Below are 21,185 nucleotides of genomic sequence, written 5' to 3' on the forward strand. Positions count from 1 at the left end.
GGACCTCTGAGACTATCACAGTGCAGGTGCATTTATATGGAGACTTGATTCCACACAGGTGGATTCTATTTATCATCATTAGTCATTTAGGTCAACATTGGATCATTCAGAGATCCTCACTGAACTTCTGGAGAGAGTTTGCTGCACTGAAAGTAAAGGGGCTGAATAATTTTGCACGGCCAATTTTTCAGTTTTTTATTTGTTAAAAACGTTTGAAATATCCAATAAATTTCGTTCTACTTCATGATTGTGTCCCACTTGTTGTTGATTCTTCACAAAAAATTACAGTTTTATATCTTTATGTTTGAAGCCTGAAATGTGGCAAAAGGTCGCAAAGTTCAAGGGGACCGAATACTTTCGCAAGGCACTGTATAAGCTATTTTAACCATATATGATTTTTTTTATATATAAGCTATAATGTAGTTGTAAGCTGTAAGATGTCAGTGTTTATTTCTGCAATTGTCAACAACTGGGCATCCATATGAGGTTGGTGAATAAACACAGGTATAATAATATAATTTGTCTTCACAAAAGAAGCTATATAAGTAGGAAAATACTGTAATTTAATTAAAATAAAACTTTAAAAAATCGATTACAGTCTAGCCTTAACTGCTCATAACTACTTTATAATGTGTTATAAGTGATTTGTTAACTGTCCTTATTGCAGATGTTGCAAAATGATCCATTTGTAAAAAGAAAAGTAAAATTAAAATTTCTGTGACAGAGTTTGAGTTACTGTAATTGCCTGTAATATCAGCTAGTCTGCATCAATGGACAACCTTTGCCTACCTGTAGAAAACTGGAATGTGGTGGGGCAGTCGTTTAACAGGTTAGCCATGAAGGACTGCGGGACGGTCTCTCTGAAGTTATACACTTTAACATTACCTGGGAAGAGATCAGCAATTAGAATGATTGCCCTAATGAATCAATATTGTTTGAAAATAAAAATAAAAGTGGCAAAAATGACTAAGAAGACCCACCTTCTTTATTTCTTATAATGATTATAGACCCTCCACCAATCCCCATACTCTGAGGATTGACCACTGATGTGCACAGCAGAGCTGCAATGGTGCCATCTACTGCCGAGCCGCCCTGCTGTAGCATGTTCCTGGAAAACATTTTCACAGGACTTATGGGAAATGTGTGAATGCACAATCAGTCACTAGCTCTCTACTACTCACCGCACATGTGCCCACCCACAGAAGACACATATAAACATTTTCTAACATCATGACTCCAGTGTTCAGTGTTTCAGTGTGTTAAACGCTTTGAGTGCTGCCAAGAGGCAAGTTTGAACCATGTGTTGATGCTTGAGATTGACTTCAGGCAAAATACAAAAAAGCTGCTGGCTACGGTGGTGGTTTCTTTAGTTTTTTTTTTTTAAGCTTGACACCAGAGGTTAACTATCTTCCTTAGAAATTAGAAAAAATTTATGTTATTAAGCTACTTGAACTTAATTTTACTAGACAACAGAACTCAAAGACCTGAAACTTTCTCAGAAAGCTCTGAATGGATCTTTTCACTGAGAGGTTGGCATGGGATCAAATTCCTTCACTGAGTGAAGAGTGAAAGTTGTGCTAGAAAAATCAGCTCTGTTGCTGTCAGGCCAGTTCAGTACCATGTACTCTGGGAGCTGAAGAAAGTCTCAGGAGGCAGAATAACAGACTAAAATGGAATCAGAAGAAACAGTGCAACAAGTGAAATGGCTGATACTGGTCTTTACACAGTGGAGGTCTTATAAGTGAATTAAGCTTTGAATATGGACAGAATCAAATATCATTTGCATATATTGCACCTATAGGTTTGGTAGCACTGAGCTGCCAGTATATCTGCCACTATTAAATCACTATATCTGCATATAGCATGTGTTTACTGCTGGTAAGTGAAAAGTGACTTTTGAAAACCTAGAGATTGTCTGTCAATGTAATTTGAAGTGAAAAGTGAGCATGATGAGAGCATATTGAACATCTGCAGCTGACTGAGGAAGTGTTATGGAAATTATACAATTCAGGAGAAAATATAATGATGCTGTCAACAGCAGACTTTAAAATAATAACTGAAGCAGAGATGTCAGTTCTGTTCATATCATATCGATTGTTTCAGGTAAAGGTAGTGTTTGCCCCTACATAAGAAACATAAGAGCTCATGCTGTCTTTGAAATGAAGTGGGAAATGACCTCATGACAGTGAGAACAAAAGCAGGAAGAGCTACATGCTCATTCCAGTAAAACAAAGCACCTCACTTAAAGGTTACTACTGGGTTACTACAGTATATGACAGAATGATGAAGTACCCTGAATAAATCACTGCATCAATGAACACATAAGAGAGTGAGCCAAGACTCTTCGTCCCCTATTAGAAAGACTGACATCAGTTTTTGTAAACCTGATTTTCTTTTGCAGGTACAACCAAGAGGATAATTTGAAAAGGAAGGGACAAGAGGTGAGGAGAAAGAACAGCCTGTGTGCACACAGTGCTGCAGGGGTCTTCAACTAGAGCCTATCAAATCTTTTAAACTGCTTATCCCATTGCGCAGCTTTTTATCTCACCCACACTATAACTAAAATAACCTGATAGTTAATGTGGAGTAACGTGAATAAAGAAACACGTCAACACTGGTACATACGGTACAAGAAGTTAATTATTCCCAGACTCAAAAAATATTAATTTAGACACAATAGGCTGAGGGCAAACTGAGGGCAAATGCATTGTCGATTTTTTTCCAGGTAAGCCAGAACATTTCGTGTTAGAAAGTGACTTACCTGCCGATTTCTGAACAAAGTTGCGAGTCTGCAGACACAGCCGCATGCTTGAAGCTGCCGCTGGAACAGCCTGTGTCCAAAAGTAAGACGATGCACAGGCAGGCAACAGCAACAGCGCAGATTAAACCTGCAAAGATGAAGCAGCACACTAACCAGGACTTCTTTTTAGCCATTGAATATTCTGTTGAGGAAACTTTGTGTTGAGGACCTGTCGCTGCCGCCTCCCAAAGCACACACACGATCAAAGGACATCTACTGCCTAATCCTAATCCTGGGGTTTCCCCTCCTCCCTCCATTAACTGGTTGCTGCCCCGCACTGCAGTGACCATAACAAATGAGGAAATAAAGGTGATATCACGGGAACTGCCCTCTCGGGGTTTTGTGTCATTTATTTTATTAGGCTGAATAATTTCTGTTTAGCACTTCAGGGTAATTCCAAGAGCTTCCTGGGAGATTAACCGGAATTCACATATTCACTTTCATTCTTGTGCAACACTGGTAATGGCTTTTCTTTTTTTCAATTTCCTGCAGCTGTAGCAGTTCTTACTATTCTGACCCAAAGGATCAGAACAACCGTCCCCCCTCTCTGGTGCGCCGTTATTTAGGATGTGAACTCTGTGTCAGTGACACAGGATACTGTGGTCTTCAAACTGAGGTCTCATGGCTGCTGAACTCCTCCAAACAGGGTCCACAATTTGCCGGTAAAGTTCTGTATTTGTATTGTCGTCTTAATCTTTTGGTGGCTAAATGGTGGATTTAGAAGGAAGTTACCAACTGGACAATCGAATTTCCAGAGCTCACTTTGACTAATCAGCAGCACACAACTTGAAGATTAGTTACTTATACAGCAGCCCTCAGTCCGCTCACTATCCACAATTTTCACATTCATTATAGGGCTCTGAATGCACTCTGTGTGAATTTCTATGTATGATGTGTTGTTGTTTTTTTTTTACAACACAGAAGTTGATTTCCCTAGTGTGGAAGATGTGAAGTGTGCAAACAGTGCCAGGAACAACAAAAAACAACATGCCTCTGTGCCTTTTGTGCCAATAAAAGTGATTAAAAAAAACAAACAAACAAAAAAAAAGAGAACATGGGGTTTACGTGTTTAAATTAAAAAGTATTTAGTTCTGCACAGTGCCTGTATGTGTATTTATTCATCCATGTTCAGTTCCCAAAAGTACCTTGACAGTAAAATTGTTTATGTAGAATATCTGGTGTCATAGAGAGTTCAACAAATGAAATGCAGAACCTCTCACAGTGAAGTTGGTGAATGAAGAGGAAGTGACATATGAGATGTGTTTGAACTCATAATTTCTCACAAACCTGTACCAAGCTCATCAACCAGTCTACAAGCATAGCAACCTGAATGAGATGTCTTAGTGGTCTTCGTGTTTATGATGTTCCAGCACATGTTAATGAGCACAGATCTCCAGATGGCCAGTCTACCCATCAACTAGACTTGAAAACTCAGCTAGAAGATGTCGCAAACTGATGATACCCAGTAAAGTTAGCAAAGAAACCACAAAGCTCCAAAACAAGCCTGGCATGTGGGCTGGTAGATTACTAGGTCTGCTAGTTAGGAATGAGGAACGCCAATCACCTGACCACACATATAGTAGCCAGCCAGTGTGTTAGGGGTTGTCAAACCCATGTGATTTACACTATTAGAATAATGTGTCTTGGCCAACAATTTGTGTTTTTGTCCATGTTGGAGGTCTCTCTGTGCAACATACAGCACAAACATTGAACTTGTGTCTCATTCAAAGGACAGCACGGCAGAATTTATTTTACATTAATAACACTGTTTTCTCTGACTAGTTCTTTTGCTGACCTGCATGACTGCTGTGCCTCCTACTCTGACAGCTCTGGTCATGACAAAGGAAGGAAAACACATACTACAAACAATCATTATTTATAGAAACTGATACAAAGGCTGTGGCCAGAGCCAGAGGGTGTCCAGAGTACAGTTTTTAGGTGTCCTCAACATGTGGCCTAACCCTACCGCTGGTGGCCGAGTGCTGCCATCGAAGTGCCCACTGTGATTTGGCAAAACTGGCATTGGCTGTCGCTGTCCAGGGTGCTGACCCTCAGCCAGGGCATAACCCAGTAGAACCAAATGAGTCCAGTAGCATGAGAGTAAACTGCTCTGCCCTTCTGGTTGCTATTTATATTAACTTTAAATATAATCATGAATCAAACTGTAGTTTACAGCAAGTTGTTTTGACTAATGTTAAACAAAATGCTAGTCTTACTTTTACCTTAGGAGGTTGTGTTTAATTTTTAAAAAATATTTTCTCTGCTAAATAGCTTTCTTTTTTGGAGAGTTTTCTGTTTCAAAGTGTAGAGAATGTCATGTGTAATACAGAGAGTATTTCCCTTTGAAAGCTAATTTACAATTTTATAAAAAATACAACTTAGTTTACTTTTCATTGTACAGGGAAACACGTTTCCTAACTATGCATATGACAAATAAACACTTTGACCTTGACCTTTGACTTGATTTAGTGCAAACTGCAACACAGTGTGCTGCAAATAGTGTAAGAGATATGAAGAACTGAACCGATTTATATGGTTCTGGCTAAAGCCAGTGGAAACATCGACACTGGGACACTGGGTGGAGATGCTGTGTATAGTTTTAGTTGTCACCCTCTTGGCTCCTGTGATCGTCACTTGGTTGTACTATCATATTTACTTTATTCAGACAGTAGTGTGATGAAATAGAGAGTTAATTACATAAATTGATTAAAGCCTTATAACAGTAATTATCTCTTATGAGATGACACATTTAAAGGACTTAGACAAATATACTGTATTTGTTGTTTTTTCTCAATGGGATGAGTACATAGACTATTGTTGCATTTGTTGTAGCTGAATTTGTACACCAGAGGGATATTAATGGCCTTAACTAAACCTGTACATGTATTAGCTTAGTGTCACGGTAACATATTATAACATGCTCCGTGTGCAAAAGCCAACAGCACTGGAATCACAAGAATATACATCAGTGTGTCATGAGTTATACACTCAAACTACACAGAGATGATGCATGCAGGGGCATATTTTGCAAAAACACTATACCATAGGTCATTGTGTTCCCATAAATAGTCCATAGTTATTATTCTGCAGTCCCTGTATCATACCAACCCCCCATCCACCCATGTCAGCCTCTATTCACTCACATCCACCATCCTATGTAAGCATTGCACCGTCACAGCTCTTTATTCATGGGATCTTTCAGTCACAGCCATTTTAAACCTCTTTTTGCAGCCTGTAGCCTTTCTTTAGAAGAATGACTCATGATCCCTAGCAGTCACTTGTCTTGTCTTTATTAATTTTTAATTATATAACTATGAACATGCATTACTTACTTCACTTTAGAGCTAGTAGACAGATGAGTGACCAAAATATTTATTTATTTTTTCTCTCTGAGGCATAAATAGTTCTGAAATCATTTTCATCTGGCTGAGTCACCCCTGAAGAGCAAAAAGACAGAAGGAAATGTAACAGGGCAGCAGGGGACTGATGGAAGAGTGCATTCAAGATAATTTGGATTACACACCAATTTCATAGATAATGTATCATCCCAAGAACATACTGTCTTTTCACGTCAGTGCAGTGAATGTATGCAGCTGTTTCGTTGCAGTACCTTTGCAGCTAGTGCTTACACACAGTTTACAGTTAATATTACTGTCATGCAATTTATTGCCTTGTCTGCGTGTGTCTAGCCATAAACATAATAATTTGGCCTTGAAAGAAAAATCTTTGGTTTTTGTTCATCACTGGTAAGTGAGAGAAGTCTTTATTTCATTTCATTTATCCGCCACATTCAAAGTGAAATATACCTGCTGTGTCTGGTAACAGGCACCCTGCACCAGCCCTCCCATTACTGGAGTGGGCGGAAATTAAGTAGTTTAAGCTCAAAAGGAATTAACACCTCTCTCAAACAGCAGCTGCTGATTGGAAATGAGTACATGAACACATCACTGTGTCTTTATCGCCTACCCCTAAAGAAACATTTCTAACAAATGGACACTTTGTCAGTCTAACATAACCAAACAGCATTCAATGATCTGTCAAATGGCAAGTCACAAAAATCATCTGGATTTCAGAGGACACGGTTGTGTAAAAGGAGCTACTGTGCTATTCATATTCACTGTATGGATGTGTACAGGCTTAGGCCCACAGAATATGCAAAGATTAAAGGCCATTTGAGAGTTTAGGACTGGACAAGTTAAAATCAGGAATCCAGACTCCTCAGCACAGGAAGATGTATATGCGATCGGGACAAAAGTGTTCTTGCTGACACGTGTAAGTGGGGCAGGATACATATGTACAGAACATACACTATAAAGAGGCAAGAGTGTACAGAGGCAGCATTACGGCACCACATTAACTGCATTTAAAAGCAGGAACTTTACCTTTACAGTCCGGCCAGTTTGGGAGCAACAAATGTAAACTCTGAGGGCAACGATAATCCTCCAAAATAAACTCCATCTGGACACTGGTGAGCTAACGCGGAGCTTGTTGAGATAAGACTCTCCGGGAGCTGCAAGTCTCAAAAAATCTCAAAACGCAGTTTGCTTATGGACTAAATTTGCTGGGCCCCATAATAAATAATTAAACATATTTGATGGTACTTATTTTAAAATGAACCAGTGCCCAAATAAACAAAAGCCTTTGTGATCTCCCCTAAAGCTTTGCATAGTTTGGAAAAAAGGAGATATCAGAGAGGATGTTAACAGGAAACCAGAGAATGGCTGATAACCAATGGAAAAACATGTGAGGCCAGTCATTCAGACAAAAACAACAACAACAGAAACATTTATCTTGGGAACATCCGGTGTTAGGTTAGTAGTTATTATCCACTTGAGAGTCTAGACACAACAATTTCAGTGGACTCAAGTGAACTCACAATAATTTTGCAAACATTTCTAAAAAAAAAAAACTTTTATTAAACATGAAGAAAAATTGCTGATCCATCTAAAAATAATTCAAAATTCAAGTTTCAAGATTCAACTTAATTGACAGTTAAGAACAAAAAGGATAAATAGATAAATATTTGATTACTGGAGGGGTTGTGTGCTGTGGTATATTGGAGCATGAATGTATTATTTTACTATTGATACTACATCCTGCTCATTAGATCAAAATGTTTTGATGATACAGATGAGGGAGCTCTTTCTTTACCTTGCAGGCTCCAAGCTGCTATGTGGTTAATTATTTACCCCACTGATTAATCTTTCAGTGGTGCCAAAGTGTGCCAGGGAACAAGGTTAACAAGGATGCAAGATGTGGTCAGAGACACGGCACGGCAGAGGGATTCACTCAGGATAAAAAAAAATCTGTCCCATGTCACTGCAAAAAGTACAGTAGTGGGTGCACATATGAGCTTCACTTGCATAAAATGTGAATATGCTGCAATTAGCATTAGCATTAATGTTTATTAATCTACACTGTCCCAGTTATATTAAATTAAGTTGAAGAATATGTGATATACCCTACAGTACTTCCTCGCATGTAAACTGGCAAATGATTACATTTATTTATGCCACATATTTTTGTCATACATTTTTAAAAACATATAATGCCTCATTGTTTCATCTGTTAAGGTTTGTAAAAGATTTTCAGAATTTCTCTAAAAAATTTTTAACTTTAAGGTTGTTTAGTTTCTCTTATATTCAGTTTTGTTGCATTTATCCAAGGTGCTAGAGTCCAGACAGTTGGGGGTCCCTTCCTCATGCACTCCAGAAATGTGGCAGCACTGTGTCCACTCCAATTTGGAATGACTTTCTTTCTCAACATGAAACTTTAATCAAACTATTCATACCAATAAGGCAGTTATCAACCTTCACAGTTTCTTCTTGACTTTATGTTTGACTTAAGTTGTACTTACACCCTTGTCATTGACACTTTTGATTGTGTCATATTGTCTTTGAAGCTTGAGAATAAATGTGAAGTGATTGTTTTATAACACATTAATCATATATATCAAAAGCTAACAGTGGGTGATCCCCAAACGTTCTGCTGTTTGTGAATGCAGAGCAGCAGCTGAGCGATTTGCAGCATTTGCTATGATATTGTGTTTGGCCATCTGATCCATTGATCCTGCCGACCGCTGGAGTGTGATGTTGCAGGATAAATGCAAAAATAAAATGTGACATAATCTTTAAAAAAGTAAAAAAATAAATAAATAAAAAAAGTGGTTTTGTTTTTGTTAGGTTTTTAAGCAGTCAAATTTCAATGTCACCTGTTTGTTCTTTCCTGGTGTTATTTCTGTTTTGATTATCTGTGTTTAGACATGTTTATTTTTGTTTATTACTGCACACCCCATTTTCCTGTTGTTTTTTTGTCTCCCTCTCTCTGTGCAGACATTAAATGGTCCATATTGCCCCTCGAGGCTTGTAAGTCCCCTGCTGCAGCCTCATGTCCACAGAGGGAAGAGCACATGAAGAGCTATATACAATATAAAGAAAGTGCTAAATATGAAAATGTTCTTAATAAACGACATTCACACTTCCCATAGAAATGGCTTGTTCAAAACAACAGTTCCAACAACATTAAGATCAAAACATTAGAGTTACGATAAAAGGGAGAGGTCACTGAGAGTGATGAGGAGGCCAATAAGATCCTGGGTCTGCAGATGGGATGACACTGAAGGATTGTTACTCTTTTATTCTCAGCGTTCTTCCTTTTGAACTTCGTTGTAATATTTTGACCAAGGACAAATATTCCATTATGTCACTGTGGCATCATACAGGCCTAATGCTTGTGCCTTGTCTGTGTGGAGCCATTCTCTAGGAGCTGTCCAAATGAGTTCTGGGTCCATGCAAACAGCGAGCCCATGAAGACTGCACCCCAGGCCAGGCAACGTGTGTGCGCATTTCTGACTGATTACTCAGATAGTCCTATAGTAGAATCAAAACCATGCACATCATAGTTCTATTAGAATATCTGGAGTTATTTATTTGAAAGTCTGATTAAAATGATCTTCAGACTTTTGTAGATGGGCCCAGTTTCTACCCACTAATGAGACAAATTGTCACAAGTGGCCACTAACTATTAAACTGCCTATAACTTTGTTCTGAAGTAAGTAAGTATGAAAATGTAATGAATCCAAAATATTGTATATACTGAGACTTTCTTTATTCATTCAGTATGTCATTTGAAACAATATGATGTATGGACTCGAGGATGTATAACAAAGACTGAAAAATGTGCCAAGATGCCTGGGGCTCCCCTCAGTCTTTGCTATAAATCAGTATGTAAAAACTATTTCTCAGCTTATTTTTCATTTACTGTAATTATTTGAGCTTGCCTTTATTTTGCATTTCCCTCTGTTTCAAAAACAGCCCAAATGCTACGTAATGTGTGAGATTGTGAAGTGTATTTTGTTCTCAAGTGTTTGTTTATTTAGTTTTGTTGCTCGTTTGTCTTTTCTTCTTGGGCCTTTTCTTACAAAGTAGACTGAGCCATGGTAACGGAACGCTGTTAACCTCCTCTTTCATAAATCATCATCTAGGAACTCATTGTACATGTTGCTTTTGGATAGTTTATCATAGAAGTAGATACAGTTGTTGCAGAACATGTACATGACAATGTTGCTGTTACAAAGCTGCATTATCAGTCTTATTTCAGAACCCCCATCCTGGACTTTCCTGTGCAAAACTCCACTCTGAGCAAAGAGACTTTGTCACCGAACACCTGTGTGTTTCCACTCTACTGTACTTTCACCCAAATTAGACAAACATGTTGCTTGTTTGCTTGTTGTTTTACTGTATATAAACAAAAGATGGAAAACTGAGTGTGAATTTTATTTTCACAAGTTAAAGACAATTAAATTAATGAAAAATGGGCATTAATGTGCAGGGTGCATTCATTAACTTTGCAGTACCCACATAATATACAATAATACCCATATTTAGAAATATATAAAAGTATATAGCAAAAAAAAAAGTCATAAAGCAGATGTTGATGAGGTTTTTAAAATCCCAGTAGGGATACAAGGTGGTCATCATTTTAAGCACATGGAGGAAAAAATATTTATAAATAAGGGAGGACCTTCACATTTTATTGAAAACTGACTTCTCACATGGGAAGAAAACTATTAGATGTCTCTGGTTGAGAATTAGTTAAGAGCCACTGTACCCAGACCAAAGTCCTCATGTGTCCAACACACCTGGCCAATAAAGTTCATTCTGACTCTGATTCTGAAAGTGTCAACCTGTGCATTATTTTGAATATAACAGCAGAAGTGTTTTGAAAGATTGGCATCCACATCAGACGACTTAATGTGATTTGACTTCTGATGGGTTTCCAGTTTAATCTGGCTCTGTTTGTACGTCTCACTTCACTAGTTTGTTTATCCTAGCGCTGACTGATGATTCAGTGTTGCCCCAGAATTAATTCCCAAAAGGTTATGTTGCTATTCACAGCTCAAAGGCTCTACTTCTATCTGACTTTGTGGGTCTAACATACTTGAGAAGAGGTTTGTAGGCTGCTATTATCAAAAGGGAAATGTTCACCAAGCGGTTAATGAGAGAAAATATCTGTAGTGACGTGGGTGTTAATGAACTTTGCGCTTGGAGTGCGTGTGACATGCAGCAGCACAACACAGCTCTGTCATCCTAACTTAGCAGAGTCCCCTGTAAAGCGTCAGAGTGACCGCCTGGCTGCAATTCACATCTTCTTCAGCTCGATCAGGTGGCTGCTGCTCCAACTTCATCATCGCAGACTGCGCAGTGATGGTCGAGTGTGCGGATGTGGTTTAGAGAGGGGGGTGCAGCTGTCTGATGCTAAACACCTGCACGTGGCGGATGCCTTTTTCCCACTTTACTCGGCCTCCACCCTACAGCAGCTCCACTTCTGTCCTCAGACAAGAGAAAGCGAACCATGAGCTCTTCTCTCGCCAAAAGCGAGTCGACCACTTCTCTGCTGAAACCATCAGGGCTCAGCCGCCGGTCTGCGCACTCGGATCATGGTCTACATGGTCACCGCACTCACCATCATCCCACCGGAGCTGGAGGCAGCAGTGATGCAGGTTGGACGGAGGACTGCGAGTCGAGTGCGCGGAGACCTCTCTGCAAACCGAGACAGGCAGACTTTCGAATTTTAGGTGATCATCACCGGGTTCACAGAAGCCATTCTCTCCGACATACCAGCCCGCTGGATGATGGTTACGCACAGGAGGATGTGAGAAATAGGACGAGTCGGCATCAGAAAGAGCGCAGTAAATCCTCCAGATCCAAACACTCCCATCACCACCACGACTCCTCGGGAAGTGAGTTGCCTCCTGCAGACCATCTCCAGGGCGCGTCCCGGAACAACAGAAGGACCTCTCCAAATCTATCTTATCCAAAACATCCGGACGACGCGTCTTTCCTTTTCGAACGCAGGCAGAGAGTGATCACCGGATCGTCCCCCAGTCTCAGCTCTGACCCACCTGAGACCAGCGCGCCTGACCACCCCGCGTCTAGACGCACATCCAAAAGACTAGACGCGACCTCTTCTGAGTATGACTCCAGTCTTCAGCCCATTGTGAAGTCGGTCTTTGGTCAGGTAAGGAGGCTTAGAAAGAAATGAAAACTTTTGATACCGTTCTAAAAATAGTTAAAGGAGCAACAGAAGCGTATAGTTCCTAATTAACATTTGGGGTATTTTTTATCTTCTTTATTAAATGCAACCAAAGATCGAGTTAAGCTGTGTCCTGTCATCATATTCCGCAAATATGCATTGTTTAAGGTACGGGTATTTTGTCTTGTAAGGGCAAGATTTCAAGCTGTAAAGTTAATAAATCAGCAGCAGCTGTATGAATCAAAGATCCAGACTCAGAACTTCTCCTGGCAGCTGCCACATTTCAGCATGAGTATGTAAAAAGTACTTTATGTAAAACTGTCTTCTTGTCCATTGGTGAGGAAAATGAAATTGAAGTCACACACATGCAAGATCAAATTTTCATTACTGACAGTATAAATCCAATATCAGTATATTAGGAAAAAAATAATCCTGTCCAGTGTTTGATCTTCACAGTAATCCCAGTATAAGAAGGACCAAGTGTAGTGGTGTTAGTATTCATATCAGCTTTGGCAGCTTACTATCAGTCAATATTATGCACATGCATGTATTTTGTGTAAAGTAAACGTTTATTTATATTATTTACAGTACTTACACTGTGCTACTGATGCTTATTAAAAGTGGGTCACAGGTGGGGGGCTGCAGCAGGTGAAGGTGCAGACGAGATGCAAGTGAAGCTGGAGACTATTAAGCCATGTGTGGCCAGACCTCCAGTCACACTGGCTGAGCAAATTAAAAATGGATGAGTGTTTTCAGTCCAAATCTGACTCCTGTATGTATCTGGTATCCATCACTTTCATGATGGATGGATGGGGGGGGCACGGTTGGTCATGCATCCCAGTTTGCATACAATCACTTTCATTGTGAATGTCACCTGAACAGCAGCACAGGGATCAGCTTTCCTGCCATGTGGAAAACTTTTCAATGAATAGAGTTTGTCACTCACACACACATGCACACCCCACTCATTTCCTGTAGACTTATCCTAACCTTAACCATAACCACTACTTGCCTAACCCTAATCCCTATCCTTGAACCATGTTGCCACCCTAAAATTCAAAGATGACGCAAGCACAGGTACATGAACCATTAACATTTTCATGAGAAGTTCTGGTAAAATAGGCGTATTATTTGCAATAAAAACCTTCACTATTACTGCTCACATACATGTAATACATTAGTGTTCTACAAGGTACAACATCTCTCCTATTATTTACACAAACTGTACATCTCTATAGTATCCCATCTTTTTTTGTTTCAGTGAAATCCTTCTTTCTGCATCGATGATAAAAAGCTCAAGAGGAGACAATTACCTCTCTGGGTGCTAATGTGTTCCAGAAATAACTGCTCTCAAACTAGGCCAGAGCTTCAATCAGTCTTAAGGGTTTTAGTGAAGCAAAATTCATGCAGCACTGTGCTATATAAAGTCTCCAGAGCAGCTGATGAGCGTGGAAATAGCAAACAGTTTGTCATTTTCATCAAATCTATAAAAGATAAGATGAAAATTCTCATAATTTCCACCTGGAATTTTAGGATTTTAATGTTTTTTGGTAAGAGAAACACTGACATGTGTTATCAACAAAAAAAAATGATACAAAGTTTACCTGCTGATGAATTTTGTAACTGAATCATTAAGTCTTCAAGGAAAGAATATCTGTTTTTTATGATGATGTTGCTGTGAATTTAAGTCACACACATGTATCAGTGGTCAAAATAAATGTATGAATGGACATACGTAAGTGTGAAAGAGGGAAAAAGAAAGAATGATGTTAGCATAAAAATGAAAAGAAAATCATAGATAAGTAACTAAAACTGAGGCGTCCATGCATGATTTTGCACCTGTTCACCACCTTACCCATGCTGCATAATTTTAGTGACCCCACAGTCATACTAACATGCCTTTAATGGTCCTTGAACAGATGTGACAGTACAACGCAAAAATGCGGTGTCAGATATTACACAGTACAAACGCTTTCATTTTACAGTTTCTTATGTAACATCAAGATATGTATTCAACCCCAACAGAACTCTTTGGCTGCCAGTGGAAGAAGCTAAAAATAGCTTATCAAGGCCTGATTATGAGAGACTGGGAGAAGGCAGAGTGTTTTGTGTCTATTTAAATATTTTGGCAAACATGCAATTTGATAGAGCAAATTTGAGAAACTGGTGAGCATAAAGCGTTGGTCTTCAGCATGAGCAGACAAGATACCAGTTTATAATCCACAACTTCATGTTCATGAGATGAATCATGATTACCAAAAAGGCCAAAAATGTGGTTTGCTGCTTGAATGTCTTTTGTAGCTTGGTGGTTATAGATATGATGTGAGACAATGATTCATTAGAACAGAAACAGTTTTTTTGTCTAAGTAGAAATTTTATTTCTATTTTAATAGACTCAGAATAATGACCACACTCCCTTTGTAACCTTCAGTAAACATCTTCCACAATCTCTCACAGGACATTTGGAAATGAAGCACATAGTTGTTGTAAGAGGTCTGTTATCTACTGCTTAGAGGTAGTTTCTGATCTTATTTTCTGTTCAAATTAAATGTGCATGAAAGGATGTGTGTATTAGCCAGTAGAGGGAGCAAGCACCATTTATACTAATAGGTCTGAACTCACAGTGTGTGTGTGTGTGTGTGTGTATGTTGGTTGGGGGGAGAGATTAATAGTTCATTGTTTGTCAGGAAAAGTGAAAGGGCAGGGAGAGAAAGTGAAGAAAGTGAGGGAATCTGGCAAACCATGAGAACAGCGCAGAATAAAAAAAGGAAGACAGCAACTGTACCAGAAGACCTGGTGATTGTTATATAAGGCAAATACTAATCAGCTCTCACTTCCCTGCACCTACCTGACAGCTCTGAAGACAATGTGAGGAAAGGCCTTAAAGCACAGATTAGCTCCTGTCTTCCTCAACTGGTTTTCCTGTTACTCATCTCACTCTTACTGTCTCTGTACGTTTCCTGTTTGTCACTCCTGAATTTCATTTTTACTAGTGCTTATAAAATCGTTCTTCCTGCTCTCTCTCGTTCCTCTGCTGGGGTCACACTGACCTTGGTGACAACTGGGAGAGAATGAAAAAAGCAAAAATGAGGACAAAGATTTGGGTGGAAATGAGAGGAAACAGAGCAGCACCATCATATTCACTACAGCATATGCCCCCTTGTGTGTCTAGGGTATAACAGGCTATTTTTAGACACAGATGGCTATTTTTATATCTGTGTTGGCAAAGGAGGGGGTAGAAAATTCTCATTGGTCAAATCCCTTTTTAAGATGAGGATTAGGCAGTGAAATGCAAGAGCCTGTGTGCAAAACTGTATGCACTGTACGTGCAGTATATGCATGTGTGTGATGATGCTAAATACTTATGGACACCTGAGGATGCAAAGAAAGGAAAATTAGACAGAGGACACTGAGAAAAAACAGGTTTAATCGACTGAAATGAGATGTAAGTATTGTTCTCCTGCTAACTCACTAGTTACTAAATAGACTCACTACACTAATAGCACATGTGGTACAATTTGAGCTAAAATACCAGAATCATCTGCATGAAAGTTAAAGGGTTTGGCTTTTCTGATACACTGTCACTGTGACGTCTGAGCCCAAAAACAAGAAGATGACGCAAGTGTGCATGTTTTTTCACTCGCTAGACGTCTTCTGATGACGACAACAACTCCCATGGTCACTGTATTATCCCTTTGTTTCCACATTTGCGTACACTGAGATTTAAACCTAGGGGAAACAACCTGCTTCACAGTGAAATAATTAGATTTCATTCCACTGTGCAAATAAAAAGAAACGCACTGATTCCTGTCCTTGAAAAGGTTGCTAATGGATGCATGAGCACTTGTTATTACATCAGTCTTTTCATTCCCTCCCCAGCCACATCTCCCAGCTCATTTAACACACTTGATGGCAGTGGATGAAACAGCACTACATTTGACATCAAAATCATTAAAAAGCAATCATTAATGTTTCCTCTTTGAATGAGCTTCTTGTCTAGTTTCTGCATATAGATTATTTTACATTGTTTGCAAATCAGTATGTTGCACAGATCACAGAGGTGGCCTCACCTGATGAGCCTGTGAAATGGTGCTACGATAATCAACTGATATTCGGATTAATTTTTTCCTTCAGTATGTACTGTTGCATGTAAGCCGTTATGTAAATGTGTGAAGTCAACTGTGTGCATCTGAGTGAGAAAAGTATGAGGGGAAAAAGAGAAGGATACAGTCAGAGAGACAGAGAGAGAGAGAGACAGCAAGAGAGAGGAGAGATGGATCTCATGCCCGTGCACACTATGGTCTGACATTACGAAAGCTGAGGGCGCTTGTGTCTGACGTCTAATGTGTTCTGAAGTTCACAATGAGCCTCCGGTGAGAGGGTGGATGAATCATCCGCAGAGCAATACAGAGGAGCCACAGGGATGCTGAATGGGAGCAAGATCTAAAATGACTTTGGTGTGAATGTGTTTATTAAAATAGCAAAGAACAGACAAGGTCAGACAGGAGAGGGACATAGGGATGTACATTAGAGTTGCAGTGGTGGCCACCAAAGTTACCTCAGGAGTGAAGGTGGCCAGTTTTTACCGGGTTACGTGGTTTGACATTTTAGATTGTGGTGGAAGAAATATTCAGATCCTTAAAGTGTCTATCCATTAAAACTGGGCTCTGCTTTTTAATTGGATGGTTAACCTTTGCTGTGCACACTGATGGATGCACAGCATGGCAAGGATTTTTTCACATCCATCTGCTAGTGAAAGCTTTTTACTACTCATCTTAAATCTCAGTTTCAGATGTGAACATGTGAGCATGATTTGTGACATCCCAACTAGAGACTTTGAAATTAACAACATCTGCATTCTCCTGGATTCTGGATGTTTCTATGAGGTGTGATAAATGTGAAGTGCAATTTTAAGAATTCTGAAGAATTTCTAGAAGAAATTGTAATAAAAACTATATGATACACAAATCATTATTTAAAGCAGAAAACCGTTACATCTTTAAACATGTCTGGACAATAACAAATACTCCATTAATCCTGCATTCAGAATTTTATTCAAGTAAAAGTACATCGGTGCCAGAGCTAATGAGAAAGAGTCTTAAAAGCTTGGATTAAATACATGTTCACAACAAGCTGAAACAAGTAAAAGTTGACTTTGCTTAATTTGAAGTCAAACAGTGAGTGTCCTGAAGAGTGAAAAATGCCCCTGCTACCTCAAACCTGCTTGTACTGCAGCAGATTCACCAGTGAACACATAGATCAGTGTCTTTGCCTGGCACATTCATACTTTTGTTCTCAAAGTTAGAGACTTAGTGACACAGTGTCATCAGTACAGAAATGTCTATTGTGTACACAGTTCTGGACTTTTTAGAATTTAAAAGCAGTTGCTTAATCCCACTTTTCTGTGCCTATGACAGTGTCAACCTTTGTGGACTGTAAAAGCTGATTATTAACTAAAATAAATGTAGTGAAATAAATACACAAAAGGTGGAACATTTCCCTTTGAGATGTAGCAGAGTCAAAGTATGAAGTAGTATAAAATGGAAATACTGAAATTCCACCTGTTCTTAAATACAGAATTTGAGGAAATGTGCACTTATACCCTCTCTCTTTCTGCCATCCTGTTTGACAATAGATGTGTGTATATGAGAGGCTAAGAGAGAGAGAGCATTTATTTGTCTGTGTCTTTGCATTTGCCTGTGTTAGTTTGTATCCACAGTGTTTTGGAATCCATTTGTCATTTCTTACACATTCTGCCTTTGATCTGAATCCAAGGTCTTCGAGCTTAACATGACTTTGTGATGCTTCTACTTCCTTGTGTGTGTGTGTGTGTGTGTGTGTGTGTGTGTGTGTGTGTGCGTAAAGAGACCGAGGGATGGATGCTGGGGGTAGAGTGTGGAGAGATGTGGGAGAGTAAGGGGAAGACAGAGCCTGTGTTATATTTTTAGCTCCACAGCCCCACATTTGTGTTTAATCGAGTGCATGGATGTGCACGTGAGAGTGTGTGTGTTTGGATTATTGTCTCCAGCATCTTGCTCAGGGGAAGGTAATATGCTTGTCCGAATGAGGTTTTTCTGTCAAATTTGCATAGATGATTTAAAATTGTGGAGTGAACGAGCGCTGCGGAGAGTGTGAGGGGAAAGGAGCAAGAGACAGACAGATGACAGAGGGGAGGGGAGGCAGAGTGGAGGGAGGAACTGCACAGTAGTAGAGAGGATGGAACGAATGAGCAATCTTGTTTTTCTACTCCTGGCACTTGCATCTCGCTCTGATCACATGCATGCTTCCTCTCCCTCACTTATCTTTGTGGTGCTCTGACTTGTCCTTTGTTCTTGTTTACATATTTCATCCTGTGACTCAGTGTCCCCCACCCCTCTGTACCTCCCAGCATCCTTGCCTCTAAGTCCTCCCTACTCCCCCCTTCATCCTCTCCCTGCTCGTCTCTATCCAGCTCCTCTGATGTCTCTGCTCTGCTCCCTTCCTTTTCCCAAATGTCCTCTTACATTAGTCAATGACCCACTGAAAAATATTTAACTTTCTAATCAATCATATTCCTATGCATAAAAAAAATGCATACATACCCATGCACTTACATACAGCCACATTAACACAAACAAAACAAGAAGGATTATTTTCTTGCAATGGGCAACTCTGTAAAGTCGCTTAAAATATTCACCAAGAAGGTAAGGTCTGCTCTGAGATTTGTCATTTGGCTGTGCTCTCCTTGAATCCCCTGCATGTTTGTCTCATGTGTGTCCTCAACCTGACTGAAGGCTATTTGAATAGTCCTGTACTGAATGACCTCTGTATACTATGTGACTGAGATTTCACTCTGTTCAGCTCTTTCCTTGTGTTTTGTGTTAGTGGAGTCCAAGCACATGACAGGACAAATGAAGGATATTTCAAAATATAGTAAATCTTGTGGAGTCTGAAGATTATCTCAGCATGGGAGTTTTTAGTTTTGAATATTGATTGAGCAGTTTGTTATCTTCATTTCAGTCTCATTCTGCATGTACCTCATAGATTGCGCTGAGTGCTAATATGGCATTTGCATCTTTTTTGGTTGCCTCTCTGATTATCAATGCATGGTTACATTCTTTAGAAAACCACTCACCAAAAGTTAGAGTTGGTCAGATCACATAATGATACCACCAGCTAGAGGCGGATGGTACGCTATCGAACCTGCACTTGCAGCAAGAAACCAGTCAGTGGAAATGTTACAAACAGGTGTGCTGTTTACACAATGGGAAGACTAGCATTGAGTGTTTTAGACAACAATACAAGTACACAGTGGAGGATCAACATCAGAAAACATTCATTTGTACAATACATCTCTTACATCTGCTGTTCTCATTTTATGCTTGAATAGACTGTCAGTATATCGGGCAAACAGTCTCACAAATACATTTTCCTTCATTTCAGCAGTTGCATATCCTTGAAGAAGCACAATATGACAAGTGCCATCTGTGCAAAATGGGGTTGGAGTGCCAGAAAAAGTTCTTGCGTGACTTCAGCCTTTCTGTGACACTTTTTTTTTTTTTGGTTATATAACTGCTAGCGCATGCTTGATAGTACTTTTTCTGGCACTATATCGTATAACCACAGACAGGCCTGCTCCATGCATCACTTGGTCACATTACCCAGTGGGCATCCATTCCTGTGGTGGGAACTGTAGGAAAGAATGAACTGACATTAGGACTATAACAGATGGAGTGTGAAGGTCATTTGTAGAGCACAAAATACTGTGTATTTGCAGGTAGTATACATGCATATTCATTTTCCATTAGGTATGCATGTAGATGTCTAACGTTTACTGGAAAAAAAACTGGTGCTATACAAGCAGAAAGCTTGTAACATAGCAGCAGAAATGGTTCCTTGGTAATTCGCTGTGACAGTGAATTTAGTCCACTTGCTTTTAGCTGGATTTTCCTTCACTGAGTTGGATTTTACACTGTGGTAATTTAAGACCCAAACAGCATTATGATATTTTATAAGCAAGAAGAGATGTTACTGCTTAAAAACTCAGTTCATCTCTGCCTGACAAAATGCAGGCTGCAGTAGTAATCGCTGAGCCTTTTTTCTGTGTTGTGTTGTGTTGTGCATTTAGCCTCAGATTTAGCTGCAACTCTTGAAAGTTCAGATATTAGTCCGAGCATTGGCTAGACCTGATTTAGCTTTATATAGAGAAGGCTTTTTGTCCCCTGCCTTTTTAATTAACCCATAGCTTTCTCTGCAGCTGGATTAACTGTTGTGAGAACAACCTTTGTTGATCGGTTAATTGGTGATTATAATTAAATGTCTGGCTAAACTTTAGCCTGAGTTTTCTGGACAACACAGTTATTTTGTAATGTGCCCCCACACATTTAGACTGTACACGGTTAGAATCATAATACTGCCCGTGGAAAGCTCTTGCATCTACTTGTGGATTCTGTAGTTTCCTACCATTGACAAACTGACTATTAATGTGCAGGTGAACACTTAAACTGAAGAGCAGTTACCAGCAAATCCACCTGTTACATGGGCTTCTTCTTCTTCTTCTGTCGGCTGTTCCCGTTAGGGGTTGCCACAGCGAATCATCTGTTTCCACCTAACTCTATCCTCAGCATCCTCTACTCTCACACCAGTTAACTTCATGTCCTCTTTTAGCACATCCATATATCTCCTCTTTGGCCTTCCTCTTGACCTCTTGCCTGGCAGCTCCATCTCCAACATCCTTCTACCAATATAACCACTATCCCTCCTCTGCACATGTCCAAACCATCTCAATCTGGCCTCTCTGACCTTGTCTCCAAAACAGCCAACCTGAGCTGTCCCTCTGATGTGCTCATTCCTAATCCTGTCCATCCTGGTC

The 21,185-nt window shown here is 39.6% G+C and overlaps 2 protein-coding genes across 7 annotated transcripts in view; one reads left to right on the forward strand and one right to left on the reverse strand.

Annotated features, from left to right (window-relative positions):
* Positions 1–7,273, reverse strand: part of ggt5b (gamma-glutamyltransferase 5b) — a 13,714-nt gene extending 6,441 nt beyond the window's left edge. Inside the window, exons 1-4 of one of the 3 annotated variants that reach the window (XM_020585766.1) lie at positions 7,183–7,273; positions 2,762–2,888; positions 981–1,108; positions 790–885 (exon numbers count right to left, since the gene is read on the reverse strand). In XM_020585766.1, the coding sequence (XP_020441422.1) occupies positions 790–885; positions 981–1,108; positions 2,762–2,888; positions 7,183–7,258 (427 nt within the window). In that variant the 5' untranslated portion in view covers positions 7,259–7,273. Of the gene's footprint in view, positions 1–789; positions 886–980; positions 1,109–2,761; positions 3,138–7,182 lie in introns of those variants that run through there. The other 2 variants (XM_020585765.1, XM_020585764.1) reach the window with 2 other exon arrangements.
* A 4,065-nt stretch (positions 7,274–11,338) lies between these two features.
* Positions 11,339–21,185, forward strand: part of cabp1b (calcium binding protein 1b) — a 14,903-nt gene continuing 5,056 nt past the window's right edge. Inside the window, exon 1 of one of the 4 annotated variants that reach the window (XM_020585750.1) lies at positions 11,339–12,319. In XM_020585750.1, the coding sequence (XP_020441406.1) occupies positions 11,654–12,319 (666 nt within the window). In that variant the 5' untranslated portion in view covers positions 11,339–11,653. Of the gene's footprint in view, positions 12,320–14,815; positions 15,780–17,316; positions 18,381–18,905; positions 19,018–21,185 lie in introns of those variants that run through there. The other 3 variants (XM_020585752.1, XM_020585753.1, XM_020585751.1) reach the window with 3 other exon arrangements.

This window comes from Monopterus albus, unplaced genomic scaffold (genome assembly GCF_001952655.1).
Source record: "Monopterus albus unplaced genomic scaffold, M_albus_1.0 scaffold375.1, whole genome shotgun sequence".
Taxonomy (NCBI): Eukaryota; Metazoa; Chordata; class Actinopteri; order Synbranchiformes; family Synbranchidae; genus Monopterus; species Monopterus albus.